The following is a 17018-nucleotide window of genomic DNA, read 5'->3' on the forward strand; positions in this document are numbered from 1 at the left end:
AGCCTTCAACATATTCTTATAGCCTACATATTCTTATAGCCTTCAACATATTCTTATAGCCTTCAACATATTCCTATAGCCTTCAACATATTCTTATAGCCTTCAACATATTCTTATAGCCTTCAACATATTCCTATAGCCTTCAACATATTCCTATAGCCTTCAACATATTCTTATAGCCTTCAACATATTCTTATAGCCTTCAACATATTCCTATAGCCTACAGTACATATTCCTATAGCCTACATATTCTCACCTCTTTGTTGATTGATATCCACTGAATTGTGTCCATTTTTTTTTTTTTTTTTAAAGATTTGCACAAATATGAAAAGATAGATGGCATCATCATAAAACAATATCAATTCAGATCATACAAGGGAGAAAACCTACCTTACATTGAGGGGATCTTTACATTCTTCAGTTAAGTTCCTGCACCTGCTGTCCTTTCAAATTCAAATCCAAATGTTTCAGTTGGGCAGTTAGGTTCCTGCAAGAACCCCAACAACTAAGGAGGTTCCACGAGGAACCCCACCTCCTATGGGGTTCTTAGAAGAACCTTTTTGGGGGCCATTTTCAGTGTCAAGAACCCTAAGGTTCTTCCAAGAACTTTTAGGATCCTAGAAGAACCCTTGTTGAACCCCTAATTTTAAGTGTACTCTCTCTATCTCTATCTCTCTCTTCCTCTCTCTCTCAGCCTCTCTTCCTCGGTCTCTTTCTTTCACAGCCAACAGATGAGGAAGACTTCCCTCTAATCCAGGTCGCAATCATCAAACTACCTGCCTGTTGCGGCTCCAAGTAGAAATTGCTCATAGACACAGATCTAGGATCAGATCACTCTCCCTCAACCCCGACCTTAACCATTAGACTGGGGTGTGCAAAACTGACCTTAGATCAGTGTATCCAGATTATATAACGGGAAATAGATGTATTATCAGGCGTGGGACTCGGGCAGCAGGTATATAAGCGCTTCATGGATCTCTTTTAGCCTATATGGGCAATGTATCATCATATTTCTCCCAGGAGTGTTTTTACAGCGGAGTGAGTCGCGCTGTACAGGTGCGAACAGAACGGAACGCAGAGGCACCTGTTGCTATTCCTCATTGCCACTGTAGCGCGGAGTGGGACAGGATCGCCTTCTCTCTCTCTCTCTCTCTCTCTCTCTCTCTCTCACACACACACACACACACTGACGGGGATTTAGGCTACTGTGTGTGTGCCTGTGTGTGTGTGAAGCCGCTATTCCTTAATCTTTGATCTTCTGGATAAACCCTCGGGTAGGCTCGAGGTAATCTACGGTAATTTAACTAACGACAGTGTCCTAGTTGAACAACTTTCCGGTTATCTTTTTTCCAGCCCCGGGGACTGGAGGTTAGTGTTAGACTGTATGCTGCTATTTCGGATTGATTGACATCTCTCCTCCTGTTGAGTAGCCAACGTGTATATTTCTTTCCTTTTACTTTGTGGTTTGGATACTTTTGTCTGTGTTCAGCACAGTCACACCAATACGCATCATCATGGTGAAAGGGGAGTTTTGGGCCGCGGATGTCTGTGATCGTTCCTTCGGACTGAAACTCCCGCCCTACCTGGGCTAGGTAGCCGAACCTAACCTGGTTCCCGGTTTGAGGAACTTCAGATTTTCATCGGACTCTAGATTTTTCACACGGACATTCTATAGAATGGAGTGGGAGCTGAGACCACGGCTTTGTTTCCTAACGAAAGGGCCGCGCGGGTACGGCTTTCACCTTCACGGCGAGCGGAATAAAGGCGGACAGTTCATACGGAAAGTGGTACCCGGTTCGTCCGCGGAGCTTTCGGGGCTGCGCGCGGGGGACCGGGTCGTGGAAGTGAACGGGGAAAACGTGGAAGACGAGACGCACCATCAAGTGAGTGCTCTCTCTCTCAAATCAATGTCAATTCAAAGGGCTTTATTGGCATGGAAACATATGTATACATTGCCAAAGCAAGTGAAATAGATAATAAACAAAAGTGAAATAATCAGAAATTAACAGTAAACATTACACTCACGAAAGTTTCAAAATAATAGAGACATTTCAAATGTTATATTATGGGTATGTACAGTGTTGTAACGATGTGTAAATAGTTGAAGTACAAAGGGGAAAATAAACAAACATAAATATGAGTTGTATTTACAATGGTGTTTGTGCTTCACTTGTTCCACTTTTCTCGTGGCAGAAAGTGCAGGAAGTGCAGCTCAGTTTCCACCTCATTTTGTGGGCATTGGGCACATAGCCTGTCTTCTCTTGAGAGCCAGGTCTGCCTACAGCGGCCTTTCTCAATAGCAAGGCTACGCTCACTGAGTCTGTACATAGTCAAAGCTTTCCTTCGTTTTTGGTCAGTCACAGTTGTCAGGTATTCTCTCTCTTTTGTCTCTCTCTCTGTGTGTGTGTGTATGTGTATATATGTGTGTGTGTGTGTGTGTGTGTGTGTGTGTGTGTGTGTGTGTGTGTGTGTGTGTGTGTGTGTGTGTGTGTGTGTGTGTGTGTGTGTGTGTGTGTGTGTGTGTGAGTGCGACTCGAGTGTTTGTGTCCGTTTGAGTGTGTGCGTGTGTGTGTGTGTGTGTTACAGTATGCGTGTGAACCACAAACAACAGGTTACCTTCTACCTGTTTGCCCACTTCAGATTTAGATGTGATTAGATCCCATTTAGCCGACGTCAACGGTGACATCTAGATTTCCTGGTGTCCGACACATAACGAAAAAGACATTACAGACGAACTTCCCGTAGCCTTAAGGGATGGACAGTGAACTGGGTCAAATGGGTCCTTATTGTCATGGGAATCAATGGAAGGTATTGTGGAGCTGAGACTGTGTGTGTTAGTTGTGTTAAAAACAAACTCAGGTCTTTGAAACTGGGTTGAGGTTGTCACACCAACAGCTATTTGCCCGAGATGTGGTCGGATCACCTTTTAACCCTTTAACTACCCCTGTCTCCAGCAGGGTTGGGGTCAATTCCAGTTCAATTCCAGCCCATTCAGGAAGTAGCCTACACTGAAATTCTAATTCTCTTCAATGCTTTTCAATGAGGAAAATTTGGAATTGGAAATTTGGTTTACTTTCTTAATTGAACTGGAATTGACAACCCTACTCTCCATGTTAACCCATTACTCTCTGTTTCTCTCTCTCCCTTCTTCCTTGTCCTCTGTTGGCTCTGTCATTATTCATCACCTCATCTAAAATATCTTCTCTCATCCTCCTTTTCATCTCTTTCCCTCTCTTCTCCTTACTTTCCTCTCCATTGTTTTTCTCTCTCTAATCCATCTGTCGCTCCCTCTCACAATTTGTGCTTTATTGACATGACTATGAACGGTTCAACAAAAATGTGAAAGTAGTTAATAATTTATCCCCCTCTCTCTTTATCTCCCTCTATCTCTCCTCTCTCCTCTCCCCCCTCTCTCTTTATCTCCCTATATCTCTCCTCTCTCCTCTCCCCCTCTCTCTTTATCTCCCTATATCTCTCCTCTCTCCTCTCTCTCTTTATCTCCCTCTATCTCTCCTCTCCCCCCCTCTCTTTATCTCCCTCTATCTCTCCTCTCTCCTCGCTCTCTTTATCTCCCTCTATCTCTCCTCTCCCCCCTCTCTCTTTATCTCCCTCTATCTCACCTCTCCCCCTCTCTCTTTATCTCTCCTCTCTCCCCTCTCTCTTTATCTCCCTATATCTATATTCTCTCCTCTCCCCCCTCTCTCTTTATCTCCCTATATCTCTCCTCTCTCCCCTCCTCCCTCTCTCTTTATCTCCCTCTATCTCTCCTCTCTCCCCTCCTCCCTCTCTCTTTATCTCCCTCTATCTCTCCTCTCCCCCTCTCTCTTTATCTCCCTCTATCTCTCCTCTCTCCCTTCCTCTCTCTCAATTCAATTCAAATCAATTCAATGGGTTTTATTGGCATGGGAAACATATGTTAACATTGCCAAAGCAAGTGAAGTAGATAATATACAAAAGTGAAATAAACAATACACTTGAACAGTAAACATTACACTCACAGAAGTTCCAAAAGAATAAAGACATTACAAATGTCATATTATGTCTATAGACAGTGTTGTAACGATGTACAAATGGTTAAAGTACAAAAGGGAAAATAAATAAACATAAATATGGGTTGTATTTACAATGGTGTTTGTTCTTCACTGGTTGACCTTTTCTTGTGGCAACATGTCACACATCTTGCTGCTGTGATGGCACACTGTGGTATTTCACCCAGTAGAAATGGGAGTTTATCAGAATCGGGTTTGTTTTCAAATTCTTTGTGGATCTGTGTAATCTGAGGGAAATACGTGTCTCTAATATGGTCATACATTGAGCAGGAGGTTAGGAAGTACAGCTTAAGTTTGGGTCAGTCACGGTGGTCAGGTATTCTGCCACTGTCTACTCTCTGTTTAGGGCCAAATAGCATTCTAGTTTGCTCTGTTTTTTTTGTTAATTCTTTCCAATGTGTCAAGTAATGATCTTTTTGTTTTCTCATGATTTGGTTGGGTCTAATTGTGTTGCTGTCTCTATCACCCTCTTCCCCCTAGGTAGTGTATCGTATCAGAGCAGTGGAGCATCGGACCAGGTTGCTGGTCATCGACAAAGAGACAGATGATTACCTGCGTAGTCACGGGCTGGCCTGCACAGAGGACCTCGCCGTTGAGATGGGCAATCTCTCTCCCCGGCCCTCCCCCTTCACCTCCCCCTCAGCCTCCCCTGTAGCCCAGGGGGAAGTCCTCTCACCCTCACCCATACACATCCTCACTAAAGCACTCAAACACACCTCTGCCTCACCCAGAAGGATGGATACACGATCGCCGATGTCAAGCCTGATGATTGGCACCAAGGAAAGGGTAGGTGATGTGTTAGGGTAGATGGTATCTATTCAGTGGGGATACTTGGTCCCTCTCTAAGCACAAAAACAGTTGTATTTCATTTCTAGTGAAGCTAGCGCTGCTCGGCGGTCCCAGTTCGTTACCTCCCTCCGCTTGGCCCCAACCCTTCAGTGTTTTCACATCTGTAAGGTGGAAGCTCAACCTACTAACACCTTTAGGCACACTAACCTCGAGGGGTTAGGGCCAAGGTGAAGGGATAGGGAACGATTTGGGACTGGATGCAAGAGTGTCCACTGCAGGTCCTGTGTGGCTCAGTTGGTAGAGCATGGTGCTTGCAACGCCAGGGCTGTGGGTTTGATTCCCATGGGGGGGAGCCAGCATGCAAATTTATGGACACACTACTGTAACCACTTTGGATAACAGTGTATGCTAAATGTTTTTTTTTAAATTGTCTCACTATTATACCAGGGTTACAATAGTTAACCCTTCCTTTTCAGTTAAGCTGTTCAGCTCCTAACTTGAATTGCAGGGTCTGTATCCACAAAGTGTGTAGGAGTTGGAGTGCTGATCAAGGATCAGGTCCCCACCTGTCCATGTAGTCTTATTCATTATAATCTAAAAGGCTAAACTGATCCTAGATCAGGTCCCCACCTGTCCACGTAGTCTTATTCATTATAATCTAAAAGGCTAAACTGATCCTAGATCAGGTCCCCACCTGTCCACGTAGTCTTATTCATTATAATCTAAAAGGCTAAACTGATCCTAGATCAGGTCCCCACCTGTCCATGTAGTCTTATTCATTATAATCTAAAAGGCTAAACTGATCCTAGATCAGGTCCCCACCTGTCCACGTAGTCTTATTCATTATGATCTAAAAGGCTAAACTGATCCTAGATCAGGTCCCCACCTGTCCATGTAGTCTTATTCATTATAATCTAAAAGGCTAAACTGATCCTAGATCAGGTCCCCACCTGTCCACGTAGTCTTATTCATTATGATCTAAAAGGCTAAACTGATCCTAGATCAGGTCCCCACCTGTCCATGTAGTCTTATTCATTATAATCTAAAAGGTGAAACTTACCTCCCGAGTGGCGCAGCGGTTTTTAGGTATCACTACAGGCCCGGGTTTGATCCCAGGCTGTGTCACACCCGGCCGTGACCGGGAGACCCATGAGGCGGCGCACAATTGGCTCAGTGTCGTCCGGGTTAGGGGAGGGTTTGGCCGGCCGGGATTTCCTTGTCCCATCGCACTCTAGCAACTCCTTGTGGTGGGCAGGGCACGTGCAAGCTGACTTATGTCACCAGTTGTACGATGTTTCCTCTGACACATTGGTGCGGCTGCCTTCCGGGTTAAATGAGCAGTGCGGCTTTGCAGGGTCGTGTTTCGGAGGACGCATGGCTCTTGACCTTCGCCTCTCTCTCTCTCTCTCTCTCTCTCTCTCTCTCTCTCTCTCTCTCTCTCTCTCTCTCTCTCTCTCTCTCTCTCTCTCTCTCTCTCTCTCTCTCTCTCTCTCTCTCTCTCTCTCTCTCTCTCTCTCTCTCTCGTTCATAGGGCAGTTGCAGCGATGGGACAAGACTGTAATTACCAATTGGGGAGAAAAATGGGTAAAAAGACCCCAAAAAACAAGGTGAAACTGATCTTAGATCAGCACTCCTACTTTGAGACACTTTATGAATATGGGAATTCACTGTGTACTCTGAGAGGAGGAGAGTGAATTGGTCTGGAGAAACAGGTGGTAAACTGGTCTGACCCAGTTGAGATAAATATAGACAGACAGACATGAGAGGAGGCGAGGGGAGAGGAGAGGAGGGGAGAGGAGAGGAGGGGAGGGGAGAGGAGAGGAGGGAAGAGGACAGCGTTGTTTTACCTGTCAGGTAATCAGGATCAGACAGGCACCTGGTTTAAATCTTACATACTGTGACCAGTGCCTGAATTGGAATCTGTTTAAATCTGTGTATTTCTGCTAGTGAATGAACGAGCGGCGAGAGAGAGAGAGAGAGAGAGATTGTTTGTGATTAATCGAGCTTCCGGCATATAGCTGTTATCTGTGTTGGTAAGGTGTTTTTTATTTGCAACCACACACACACACACAGACACACACACACACACTCTCTCTATCTTATTCTACCTCCCACTCTGCGGTCAAACACACCTGTGTTGTTGAGGAGAGATCAGAGTTAGAGGGGATTAGATCAGCCGTCAGAAATGGACTAGAGCAGGTCACATTCACACAGTCTGTCCATGGACTAGAGCAGGTCACATACACACAGTCTGTCCATGGACTAGAGCAGGTCAGATACACACAGTCTGTCCATGGACTAGAGCAGGTCAGATACACAAAGTCTGTCCATGGACTAGAGCAGGTCAGATACACACAGTCTGTCCATGGACTAGAGCAGGTCAGATACACACAGTCTGTCCATGGACTAGAGCAGGTCAGATACACACAGTCTGTCCATGGACTAGAGCAGGTCAGATACACACAGTCTGTCCATGGACGAGAGCAGGTCAGATACACACAGTCTGTCCATGGACCAGAGCAGGTCAGATACACACAGTCTGTCCATGGACCAGAGCAGGTCAGATACACACAGTCTGTCCATGGACCAGAGCAGGTCACATACACACAGTCTGTCCATGGACTAGAGCAGGTCACATACACACAGTCTGTCCATGGACCAGAGCAGGTCAGATACACACAGTCTGTCCATGGACTAGAGCAGGTCAGATACACACAGTCTGTCCATGGACCAGAGCAGGTCAGATACACACAGTCTGTCCATGGACCAGAGCAGGTCACATTCACACAGTCTGTCCATGGACCAGAGCAGGTCAGATACACACAGTCTGTCCATGGACCAGAGCAGGTCAGATACACACAGTCTGTCCATGGACCAGAGCAGGTCAGATACACACAGTCTGTCCATGGACCAGAGCAGGTCAGATACACACAGTCTGTCCATGGACCAGAGCAGGTCAGATACACACAGTCTGTCCATGGACGAGAGCAGGTCAGATACACACAGTCTGTCCATGGACGAGAGCAGGTCAGATACACACAGTCTGTCCATGGACCAGAGTAGGTCAGATACACACAGTCTGTCCATGGACCAGAGCAGGTCAGATACACACAGTCTGTCCATGGACCAGAGCAGGTCAGATACACACAGTCTGTCCATGGACCAGAGCAGGTCAGATACACACAGTCTGTCCATGGACTAGAGCAGGTCAGATACACACAGTCTGTCCATGGACTAGAGCAGGTCAGATACACACAGTCTGTCCATGGACCAGAGCAGGTCAGATACACACAGTCTGTCCATGGACCAGAGCAGGTCAGATACACACAGTCTGTCCATGGACCAGAGCAGGTCAGATACACACAGTCTGTCCATGGACCAGAGCAGGTCAGATACACACAGTCTGTCCATGGACTAGAGCAGGTCAGATACACACAGTCTGTCCATGGACCAGAGCAGGTCAGATACACACAGTCTGTCCATGGACTAGAGCAGGTCAGATACACACAGTCTGTCCATGGACCAGAGCAGGTCAGATACACACAGTCTGTCCATGGACTAGAGCAGGTCAGATACACACAGTCTGTCCATGGACTAGAGCAGGTCAGATACACACAGTCTGTCCATGGACTAGAGCAGGTCAGGTACACACAGTCTCTCCGTGGTACCTGTTCTTACAGCACCCATCACTCACCACCCCTTTTTGACTTGTCAGCAAAAAATACTCTCAATACCTTTGTGTCTCTGTTTATTTCAAGCCTCTCTGTTCCCAAGGTGACAATATAACCCAATCACAATCTGATACATTTACAACTGGTTTCGTGTCCATGTACAGAGATATTTGAAAGGATACAGGGGGGGGTTTCTTCAAAGATCTCAGGTGTCATAATGTCCTTTAGAACCTCAGGGCTTTGTTGTTCCTTTGATCATCTGGTCAGGCTCCGGTCCAAACCGGTGTCCTTTAGGACGCGAAAACCCCCAAACTAAAGATCCCTGTTATAGTGATGGGAAGTTTGGCTCTTTTTACTAACTAAGATCTTTTAATTAAAATAACTCATATTTCATTCATTTGAGGCAGTAATGCTCAGAGTCCGCAGGCCCCGTTACCGGCGAATAGAAAACTCGAAAGAGTCATGATTCTACAATCCTCTAGTTCACCATAGGGGGGTATTGGAGCTGTCATTTGTGGCTGAGATTTGTAAACGTGTGCTTTAAACAATGTACATTTGTTGATTGCTAGGCATACAAGTAAGATTATTTATTGATACATTTGAAACCGGACTAGATTGTGAACGACTCTTGGCGGAATGCATTGCTTGACTGCCGGGTGATTAGTAGCCTGACGACTCTTCCGCGGCTCTGTCTTTCGCTACATACTTTCTCATTGCGGAGAAGTAACGTCCATAGGCGGGGCATAGCGTTTGGACCGGAGCATGTAGTCTAGGTAACCAGGCAAGGTGGTAAAGTCGTTCGCGAACTGCAGCCTCCCCAGAAAGATTAGTCATTGAGTTTGTTGAGCAAAACGGTTTCCATCAAAACATTCAATAATCAATTAATTGCATTAATTATAGCACCTTTTCAGTTCTAAACATGTAGGTTTCTTCTCATGATCTATTTTCCTGCGCGTAAATATGACAGACAGTTGGTGGTCGGAGCACGTCTCGCGGGCACTGAGATATAAACTCGAGCCGCTGAGCCAAAGGAGCTTGTGTTAGAGCCGCTGCATGGTCAGTATCTACATTGGCCGTGCAGCACTTACGGTGATACAGACTCTGCAAAAGTCAGGGAACTCATACTTCTTGAGCTGTTGAGCAGAGCTGTTTTGGAGGAAGTTGTCAAGGAAGTGAGTTTGCGTTTATACAGGAGCTCCCACCCCGACCTACCTTCAACCAATCATGTCAATGCAAAGATATATGGAGCCCTCCACATTGTTACAACATCGATGCGGAGTGGAGCTCAATTTGGCCCCTGCGTGCCTCTGGGGGCTCCGCTTTTGCGTCACACCCTCCATACAGAGCCTCCAGATCAAGCAGAAACTGGCTTTTCATGCAACTGAAAGACTCATTGCAGCCAGCACAAGCGGGTCAAACGACAGACTAAAATGAACAAGTCACTCAGAAAAACGAATCATGACTCTCGAGTCAGTAAAAATAATCGTTCAAAAAGAAGGAATCGTTCACGAACTACACATCACTAATCCTTATATAGTGCACTACTTTTAACCTATGGACCCCGGTCAAAAGTGTTGCATTAAATAGGGAATATGGTGGTGGGTGGCCCAAGCATTCTACAGGCATTCAAACTGTGGTGGGTGGCCCAGCATTCTACAGGTATTCAAACTGTGGTGGGTGGCCCAGCATTCTACAGGTATTCAAACTGTGGTGGGTAGCCCAGCATTCTACAGGCATTCAAACTGTGGTGGGTGGCCCAGCATTCTACAGGCATTCAAACTGTGGTGGGTGGCCCAGCATTCCACAGGTATTCAAACTGTGGTGGATGGCCTAACATTCGACAGGTATTCAAACTGTGGAGGGTGGCCCAGCATTCGACAGCTATTCAAACTGTGGTGGGGGGCCCAGCATTCTACAGGTATTCAAACTGTGGTGGGGGGCCCAGCATTCTACAGGTATTCAAACTGTGGTGGGTGGCCCAGCATTCTACAGGCATTCAAACTGTGGTGGTTGGCCCAGCATTCTACAGGTATTCAAACTGTGGTGGGTGGCCCAGCATTCTACAGCTATTCAAACTGTGGTGGGTGGCCCAACATTCTACAGGTATTCAAACTGTGGTGGGTGGCCCAACATTGTACAGGTATTCAAACTGTGGTGGGTGGCCCAGCATTCTACAGGCATTCAAACTGTGGTGGGTGGCCCAACATTGTACAGGTATTCAAACTGTGGTGGGTGGCCCAACATTGTACAGGCATTCAAACTGTGGTGGGTGGCCCAACATTGTACAGGTATTCAAACTGGTGGGTGGCCCAACATTCTACAGGCATTTTTGAATGCCGAGCAGATATTTCTCCCCCCTTTCTCCTTTTCTTGCTCATTCTCTGTCGCCACACACACACACACACACACACACACACACACACACACACACACACACACACACACACACACACACACACACACACACACACACACACACACACACACACACACACACACACACACACACACACACACACTCAGAACACATCCTCTCCCTTTTGTCTCCTGTTTGCATGTTCTTCACCCTGTAGCCTACCTGTGGAGGTGTGAAGGGTGTTGCGTCACTACTGGTGAACTGATGCAGCCCTATCAGATGACACACATACTGTACTGTAGCTTCTACAATACACTCTGAGATTAAATGAAGCAGGAGGAAGGGCGTTGTTTAACAGACTGGTAGCACAGACAGACACAACTGTTGCTATATCCATGTTCCCCTGTCTGTGGCCTACTTCACATCTACAGTGCATTCGGAAAGTATAAAAATAAAATAAAAGTATTGACTTTTTCAAGGTGTTTTATGTTACAGCCTTATTCTAAAATTGATTCAATTCATGTTTTACCTCATCAAGGTGAAATAAATAAAATAAAAAATAAAAAATCTATCTACACACAATACCCAATAATGACAAAGCGAAAACAGAAATACCTTATTTACATAATTATTCAGACCCTTTGCTATGAGACTCGAAATTGACAGAGCTCCAGAGTTCCTCTGTGGAGATGGGAGAACCTTTCAGAAGGACAACCATCTCTGCAGCACTCCACCGATCAGGCCTTTATGGTAGAGTGGCCAGACGAAAGCCACTCCTCAGTAAAAGGCACATGACAGCCCACTTGGAGTTTGCCAAAAGGCACCTAAAGACTCTCAGACCATGAGAAACAAGATTCTCTGGTCTGATGAAACCAATATTGAACTCTTTGGCCTGAATGCCAAGCATCACGTCTGGAGGAATCCTGGCACCATCCCAAAGGTGAAGCATGGTAGTGGCAGCATCATGCTGTGGGGATGTTTTTCAGCGGCAGGGACTGGGAGACTAGTCAGGATCGAGGGAAAGATGAACTTAGCAAAGTACAGAGAGATCCTTGATGAAAACCTGCTCCAGAGCGCTCAGGACCTCAGACTGGGGCGAAGGTTCACCTTCCAACAGGACAACGACCCTAAGCACACAGCCAAGACAACGCAGGAGTGGCTTCGGGACAAGTCTCTGAATGTCCTTGAGTGGCCCAGCCAGAGCCCGGACTTGAACCTGATCGAACATCTCTGGAGAGACCTGAAAATAGCTATGCAGTGACACTCCCCATCCAACCTGACAGAGCTTGAGAGGATCTGCAGAGAAGAATGGGAGAAACTCCCCAAATACAGGTGTGCCAAGCTTGTAGCATCATACCCAAGAAGACCCAAGGCTGTAATCACTGCGAAGGTGCTTCAAAAAAGTACTGAGTGAAGGGTCTGAATACTTATGTAAATGTGATATTTCAGTTTTTTTATTTTTTATAAATTTGCAAAAATGTATAAGAACCTGTTTTTGCTTTGTCATAATGGAGTATTGTGATGTCATAATGGAGTATTGTGTGTAGATTGATGAGGGAATTTTAGAATAAGGCTGTAACGTAACAAAAGGTTTTAAAAAGTCAAGGGGTCTGAATACTTTCCGAATGCACTGTATATGGCATGTTGGCGACGAGTCCATTGAACTACCGTTAATGAGATCATATTCACGATAAACGCTGCAGATTTCAACTCAATCATAAAGTACTTTTACATTACAAGTGCTATGTGGCTCTGATTGAAACCCGTAGGAAGTTGGCTTAGTTAGAGGGATTACAGAGACAGTATGGTTTAGTTAGAGGGATTACAGAGACAGTATGGTTTAGTTAGAGGGATTACAGAGACAGTATGGTTTAGAGGGATTACAGAGACAGTATGGTTTAGTTAGAGGGGTTACAGAGACAGTATGGTTTAGTTAGAGGGATTACAGAGACAGTATGGTTTAGTTAGAGGGATTACAGAGACAGTATGGTTTAGTTAGAGGGATTACAGAGACAGTATGGTTTAGTTAGAGGGATTACAGAGACAGTATGGTTTAGTTAGAGGGATTACAGAGACAGTATGGTTTAGTTAGAGGGGTTACAGAGACAGTATGGTTTAGTTAGAGGGGTTACAGAGACAGTGTATTTGTTGAAATTAATTTCTAGAACTATAAATAGTTCACCATGTGATGGTCATCACCTCTATGCCTAATGCTTTTCATTTATCTGCAGACACACACACACACACACACACACACACACACACACACACACACACACACACACGTACGTCGTTCCATAAAACTCCATTGTGTGATGTTACGTATGTTACGTCTATCACAGATGACTGATATACTCTAGTCAAAGTGCATTGTTCTGTAGCACACCCACACACCCACACACAGCGTGCATTGTTCCGTAGCATATTGTGTTATCCTGGCAGACGCCCTTATTGCATTACATAACCAGACTGTTATCTTCATAGGAACACTCTGCTCCAGTACTGGCTGATCAATCTGACTGTCTGGTTACCGGCTGATCAATCTGACTGTCTGGTTACCGGTTGATCAATCTGGCTGTCTGGTTACCGGTAGCTATTACCGGCTGATCAATCTGACTGTCTGGTTACCGATATCTATTATGGGCTGATCAATCTGTCTGGTTACCGGTTGATCAATCTGACTGTCTGGTTTCTGGTATCTATTACTGGCTGATCAATCTGACTGTCTGGTTACCGGCTGATCAATCTGACTGTCTGGTTACCGGCTGATCAATCTGACTGTCTGGTTACCGGTTGATCAATCTGGCTGTCTGGTTACCGGTAGCTATTACCGGCTGATCAATCTGACTGTCTGGTTACCGATATCTACTATGGGCTGATCAATCTGTCTGGTTACCGGTTGATCAATCTGACTGTCTGGTTTCTGGTATCTATTACTGGCTGATCAATCTGACTGTCTGGTTACTGGTTGATTAATCTGACTGTCTGGTTACCGGTATCTATTACCGGCTGATCAATCTGACTGTCTGGTTACTGGTATCTATTATTGTCTGATCAATCTGACTGTCTGGTTACTGGTATCTATTACTGGTTGATCAATCTGACTGTCTGGTTACTGGTATCTATTATGGGCTGATCAATCTGACTGTCTGGTTACCGGTTGATTAATCTGACTGTCTGGTTACTGGTATCTATTACTGGTTGATCAATCTGGCTGTCTGGTATCTATTACCGGTTGATCAATCTGACTGTCTGGTTACTGGTATCTATTACCGGCTGATCAATCTGACTGTCTGGTTACTGGTGTCTATAACCGGTTGATCAATCTGACTGTCTGGTTACCGGCTGATCAATCTGACTGTCTGGTTACTGTTATCTATTACCGATTGATCAATCTGGCTGTCTGGTTACTGGTATCTATTACCGATTGATCAATCTGGCTGTCTGGTTACTGGTATCTATTACCGATTGATCAATCTGGCTGTCTGGTTACCGGCTGATCAATCTGACTGTCTGGTTACCGATTGATCAATCTGGCTGTCTGGTTACCGGCTGATCAATCTGACTGTCTGGTTACCGATTGATCAATCTGGCTGTCTGGTTACCGGCTGATCAATCTGACTGTCTGGTTACCGATTGATCAATCTGCCTGTCTGGTTACCGGCTGATCAATCTGACTGTCTGGTTACCGATTGATCAATCTGGCTGTCTGGTTACTGGTATCTATTACCGATTGATCAATCTGGCTGTCTGGTTACTGGTATCTATTACCGATTGATCAATCTGACTGTCTGGTTACCGGCTGATCAATCTGACTGTCTGGTTACTGGCTGATCAATCTGGCTGTCTGGTTACGGGCTGATCAATCTGACTGCCTGGTTACTGGTATATATTACCGGTTGATCAATCTGACTGTCTGGTTACTGGTATCTATTACCGGTTGATCAATCTGACTGTCTGGTTACTGGTATCTATTACCGGCTGATCAATCTGACTGTCTGGTTACTGGTATCTATTACCGGTTGATCAATCTGACTGTCTGGTTACCGGCTGATCAATCGGACTGTCTGGTTACTGGTATCTATTACCGGCTGATCAATCGGACTGTCTGGTTACTGGTATCTATTACCGGCTGATCAATCTGACTGCCTGGTTACCGGCTGATCAATCTGACTGTCTGGTTACTGGTATCTATTACGGGCTGATCAATCTGACTGTCTGGTTACTGGTATCTATTACCGGCTGATCAATCTGACTGTCTGGTTACCAGCTGATCAATCTGACTGTCTGGTTACTGGTATCTATTACGGGCTGATCAATCTGGCGGTCTGGTTACTGGTATCTATTACGGGCTGATCTCTCACCTCCAACTCCAACAGTCATTATCTAGACTTCTAATTCTGTTGCTGCAGGAAACTAATTTAACCCTGACCCTCATCACACATCTAATCCTGACTCAGCCTCCTCTTCAGCCTCCTCTTCACCCTCCTCTTCAGCCTCCTCTTCAGCCTCCTCTTCAGCCTCCTCTTTAGCCTCCTCTTTAGCCTCCTCTTCAGCCTCCTCTTCAGCCTCCTCTTCAGCCTCCTCTTCAGCCTCCTCTTCCTTGCCATGGAAAACTGTGACTTCAGAGATATTCCCCAGTTGACCCCCAAATAAATACCCTCCAGGGAGATAGACAGGCTTTGAGCTTTGAGGTCAGTTTGATGTTGGAACCAGACAGATGTTTTGGGACTGGTGTGTGTTGGTTGGTTGATTAGGACAGAGACAGATATAGAGTGTCTATATGGTTCTGGATTTAGCTGGTGTAGGGAGGACATAAAGAGGCCAACCAAGACATCAGAAGTCTCTCCACCCCCCCCTCCCCTCCCTCCCTCCCTCCCTCCCTCCCTCCCTCCCATGTCCTGGAGCATTAACACTCCAACTTACCTTAAACACCCTGTCAGCCATGGCAACCAGTCGTCAAGGTGTTCTGGTTTGTTGACATGGCACGAACTGTGATAGACAGCGACACACACATCCACATTGTGTATGTGTGTAGGTGTGTGTGTTTCCAGGTACTCTGGTGGAGTCCCACAAAGAGTACTGGGTCACGCTTATAGAAGACTGATCACATTACCATGACATTATCCCTGTTTCAACTCTGGATCAGCGAGAGAGAACGGGTTAGGACGGGGACAGAGAAGGGTGTGTGTGTGTGTGTGTGGGGGGGGGAGGGGGTCTTAGCGTGTGAGGGAGAGAGGTACACGGGTCTCTGCAACAACACACGCCTCCTTCACTCTATCTCAATAATCTCATCAACTATAGATTTTTGGGCTAATGCATTTTTCTCTCCCCCTAAGCTGCTGAAATATATATAATTATGAAAAAATATATATTTTTCATATGTTTAAAAAAGGCAAACTGTTTTAGTGTGGGGAAAACAACCAGGTTCTATTTTGTATATAGGACTATGGTCCAGTCATTGGTTCTGACTGAGAGCTTTAGCTATATCCACTTAGCCTGCCTACTCTGAAGACCTGTCCCCAAAAGGCACCTTATAGGCCCTGGTCTAAAGTAGTGCACTATATAGGGAATAGGGCCCTGGTCAAAAGTAGTGCACTATATCGGAAATAGGTTGACATTTGTGACACATGGTAAGACCACTGGCAGATCCATCCATCCCTTTCCCTGGGCCTGAGGTAGGTAGGTAGGTAGGTAGGTAGGTAGGTAGGTAGGTAGGTAGGTAGGTAGGTAGGTAGGTAGGTAGGTAGGTAGGTAGGGTCTCAGTGAAATAGATCTGAAGAGTTGAACTAATAACTTACATATACATCTATATAGCTACTGATTTTACTTTTGACAACTTCACTCACTGTCTGTTTGTTATGGTCTTCACTCACTGTCTGTCTGTTATGGTCTTCACTCACTGTCTGTCTGTTATGGTCTTCACTCACTGTCTGTCTGTTATGGTCTTCACTCACTGTCTGTTTGTTATGGTCTTCACTCACTGTCTGTCTGTTATGGTCTTCACTCACTGTCTGTCTGTCATGGTCTTCACTCACTGTCTGTTTGTTATGGTCTTCACTCACTGTCTGTTTGTTATGGTCTTCACTCACTGTCTGTTATGGTCTTCACTCACTGTCTGTTTGTTATGGTCTTCACTCACTGTCTGTCTGT

The 17018-nt window shown here is 45.6% G+C and overlaps 1 protein-coding gene across 1 annotated transcript in view; it reads left to right on the plus strand.

The window, feature by feature from the left end:
• Positions 1–1197: 1197 nt before the first annotated feature.
• Positions 1198–17018, plus strand: part of LOC139568184 (Na(+)/H(+) exchange regulatory cofactor NHE-RF2-like) — a 24745-nt gene continuing 8924 nt past the window's right edge. Inside the window, exons 1-2 of the mRNA XM_071389920.1 lie at positions 1198–1883; positions 4530–4835. Of these exons, the coding sequence (XP_071246021.1) occupies positions 1677–1883; positions 4530–4835 (513 nt within the window). The 5' untranslated portion in view covers positions 1198–1676. The remainder of the gene's footprint in view (positions 1884–4529; positions 4836–17018) is intronic.

The sequence above is a fragment of the Salvelinus alpinus genome, chromosome 2, assembly GCF_045679555.1.
Source record: "Salvelinus alpinus chromosome 2, SLU_Salpinus.1, whole genome shotgun sequence".
NCBI classification, from domain to species: Eukaryota; Metazoa; Chordata; class Actinopteri; order Salmoniformes; family Salmonidae; genus Salvelinus; species Salvelinus alpinus.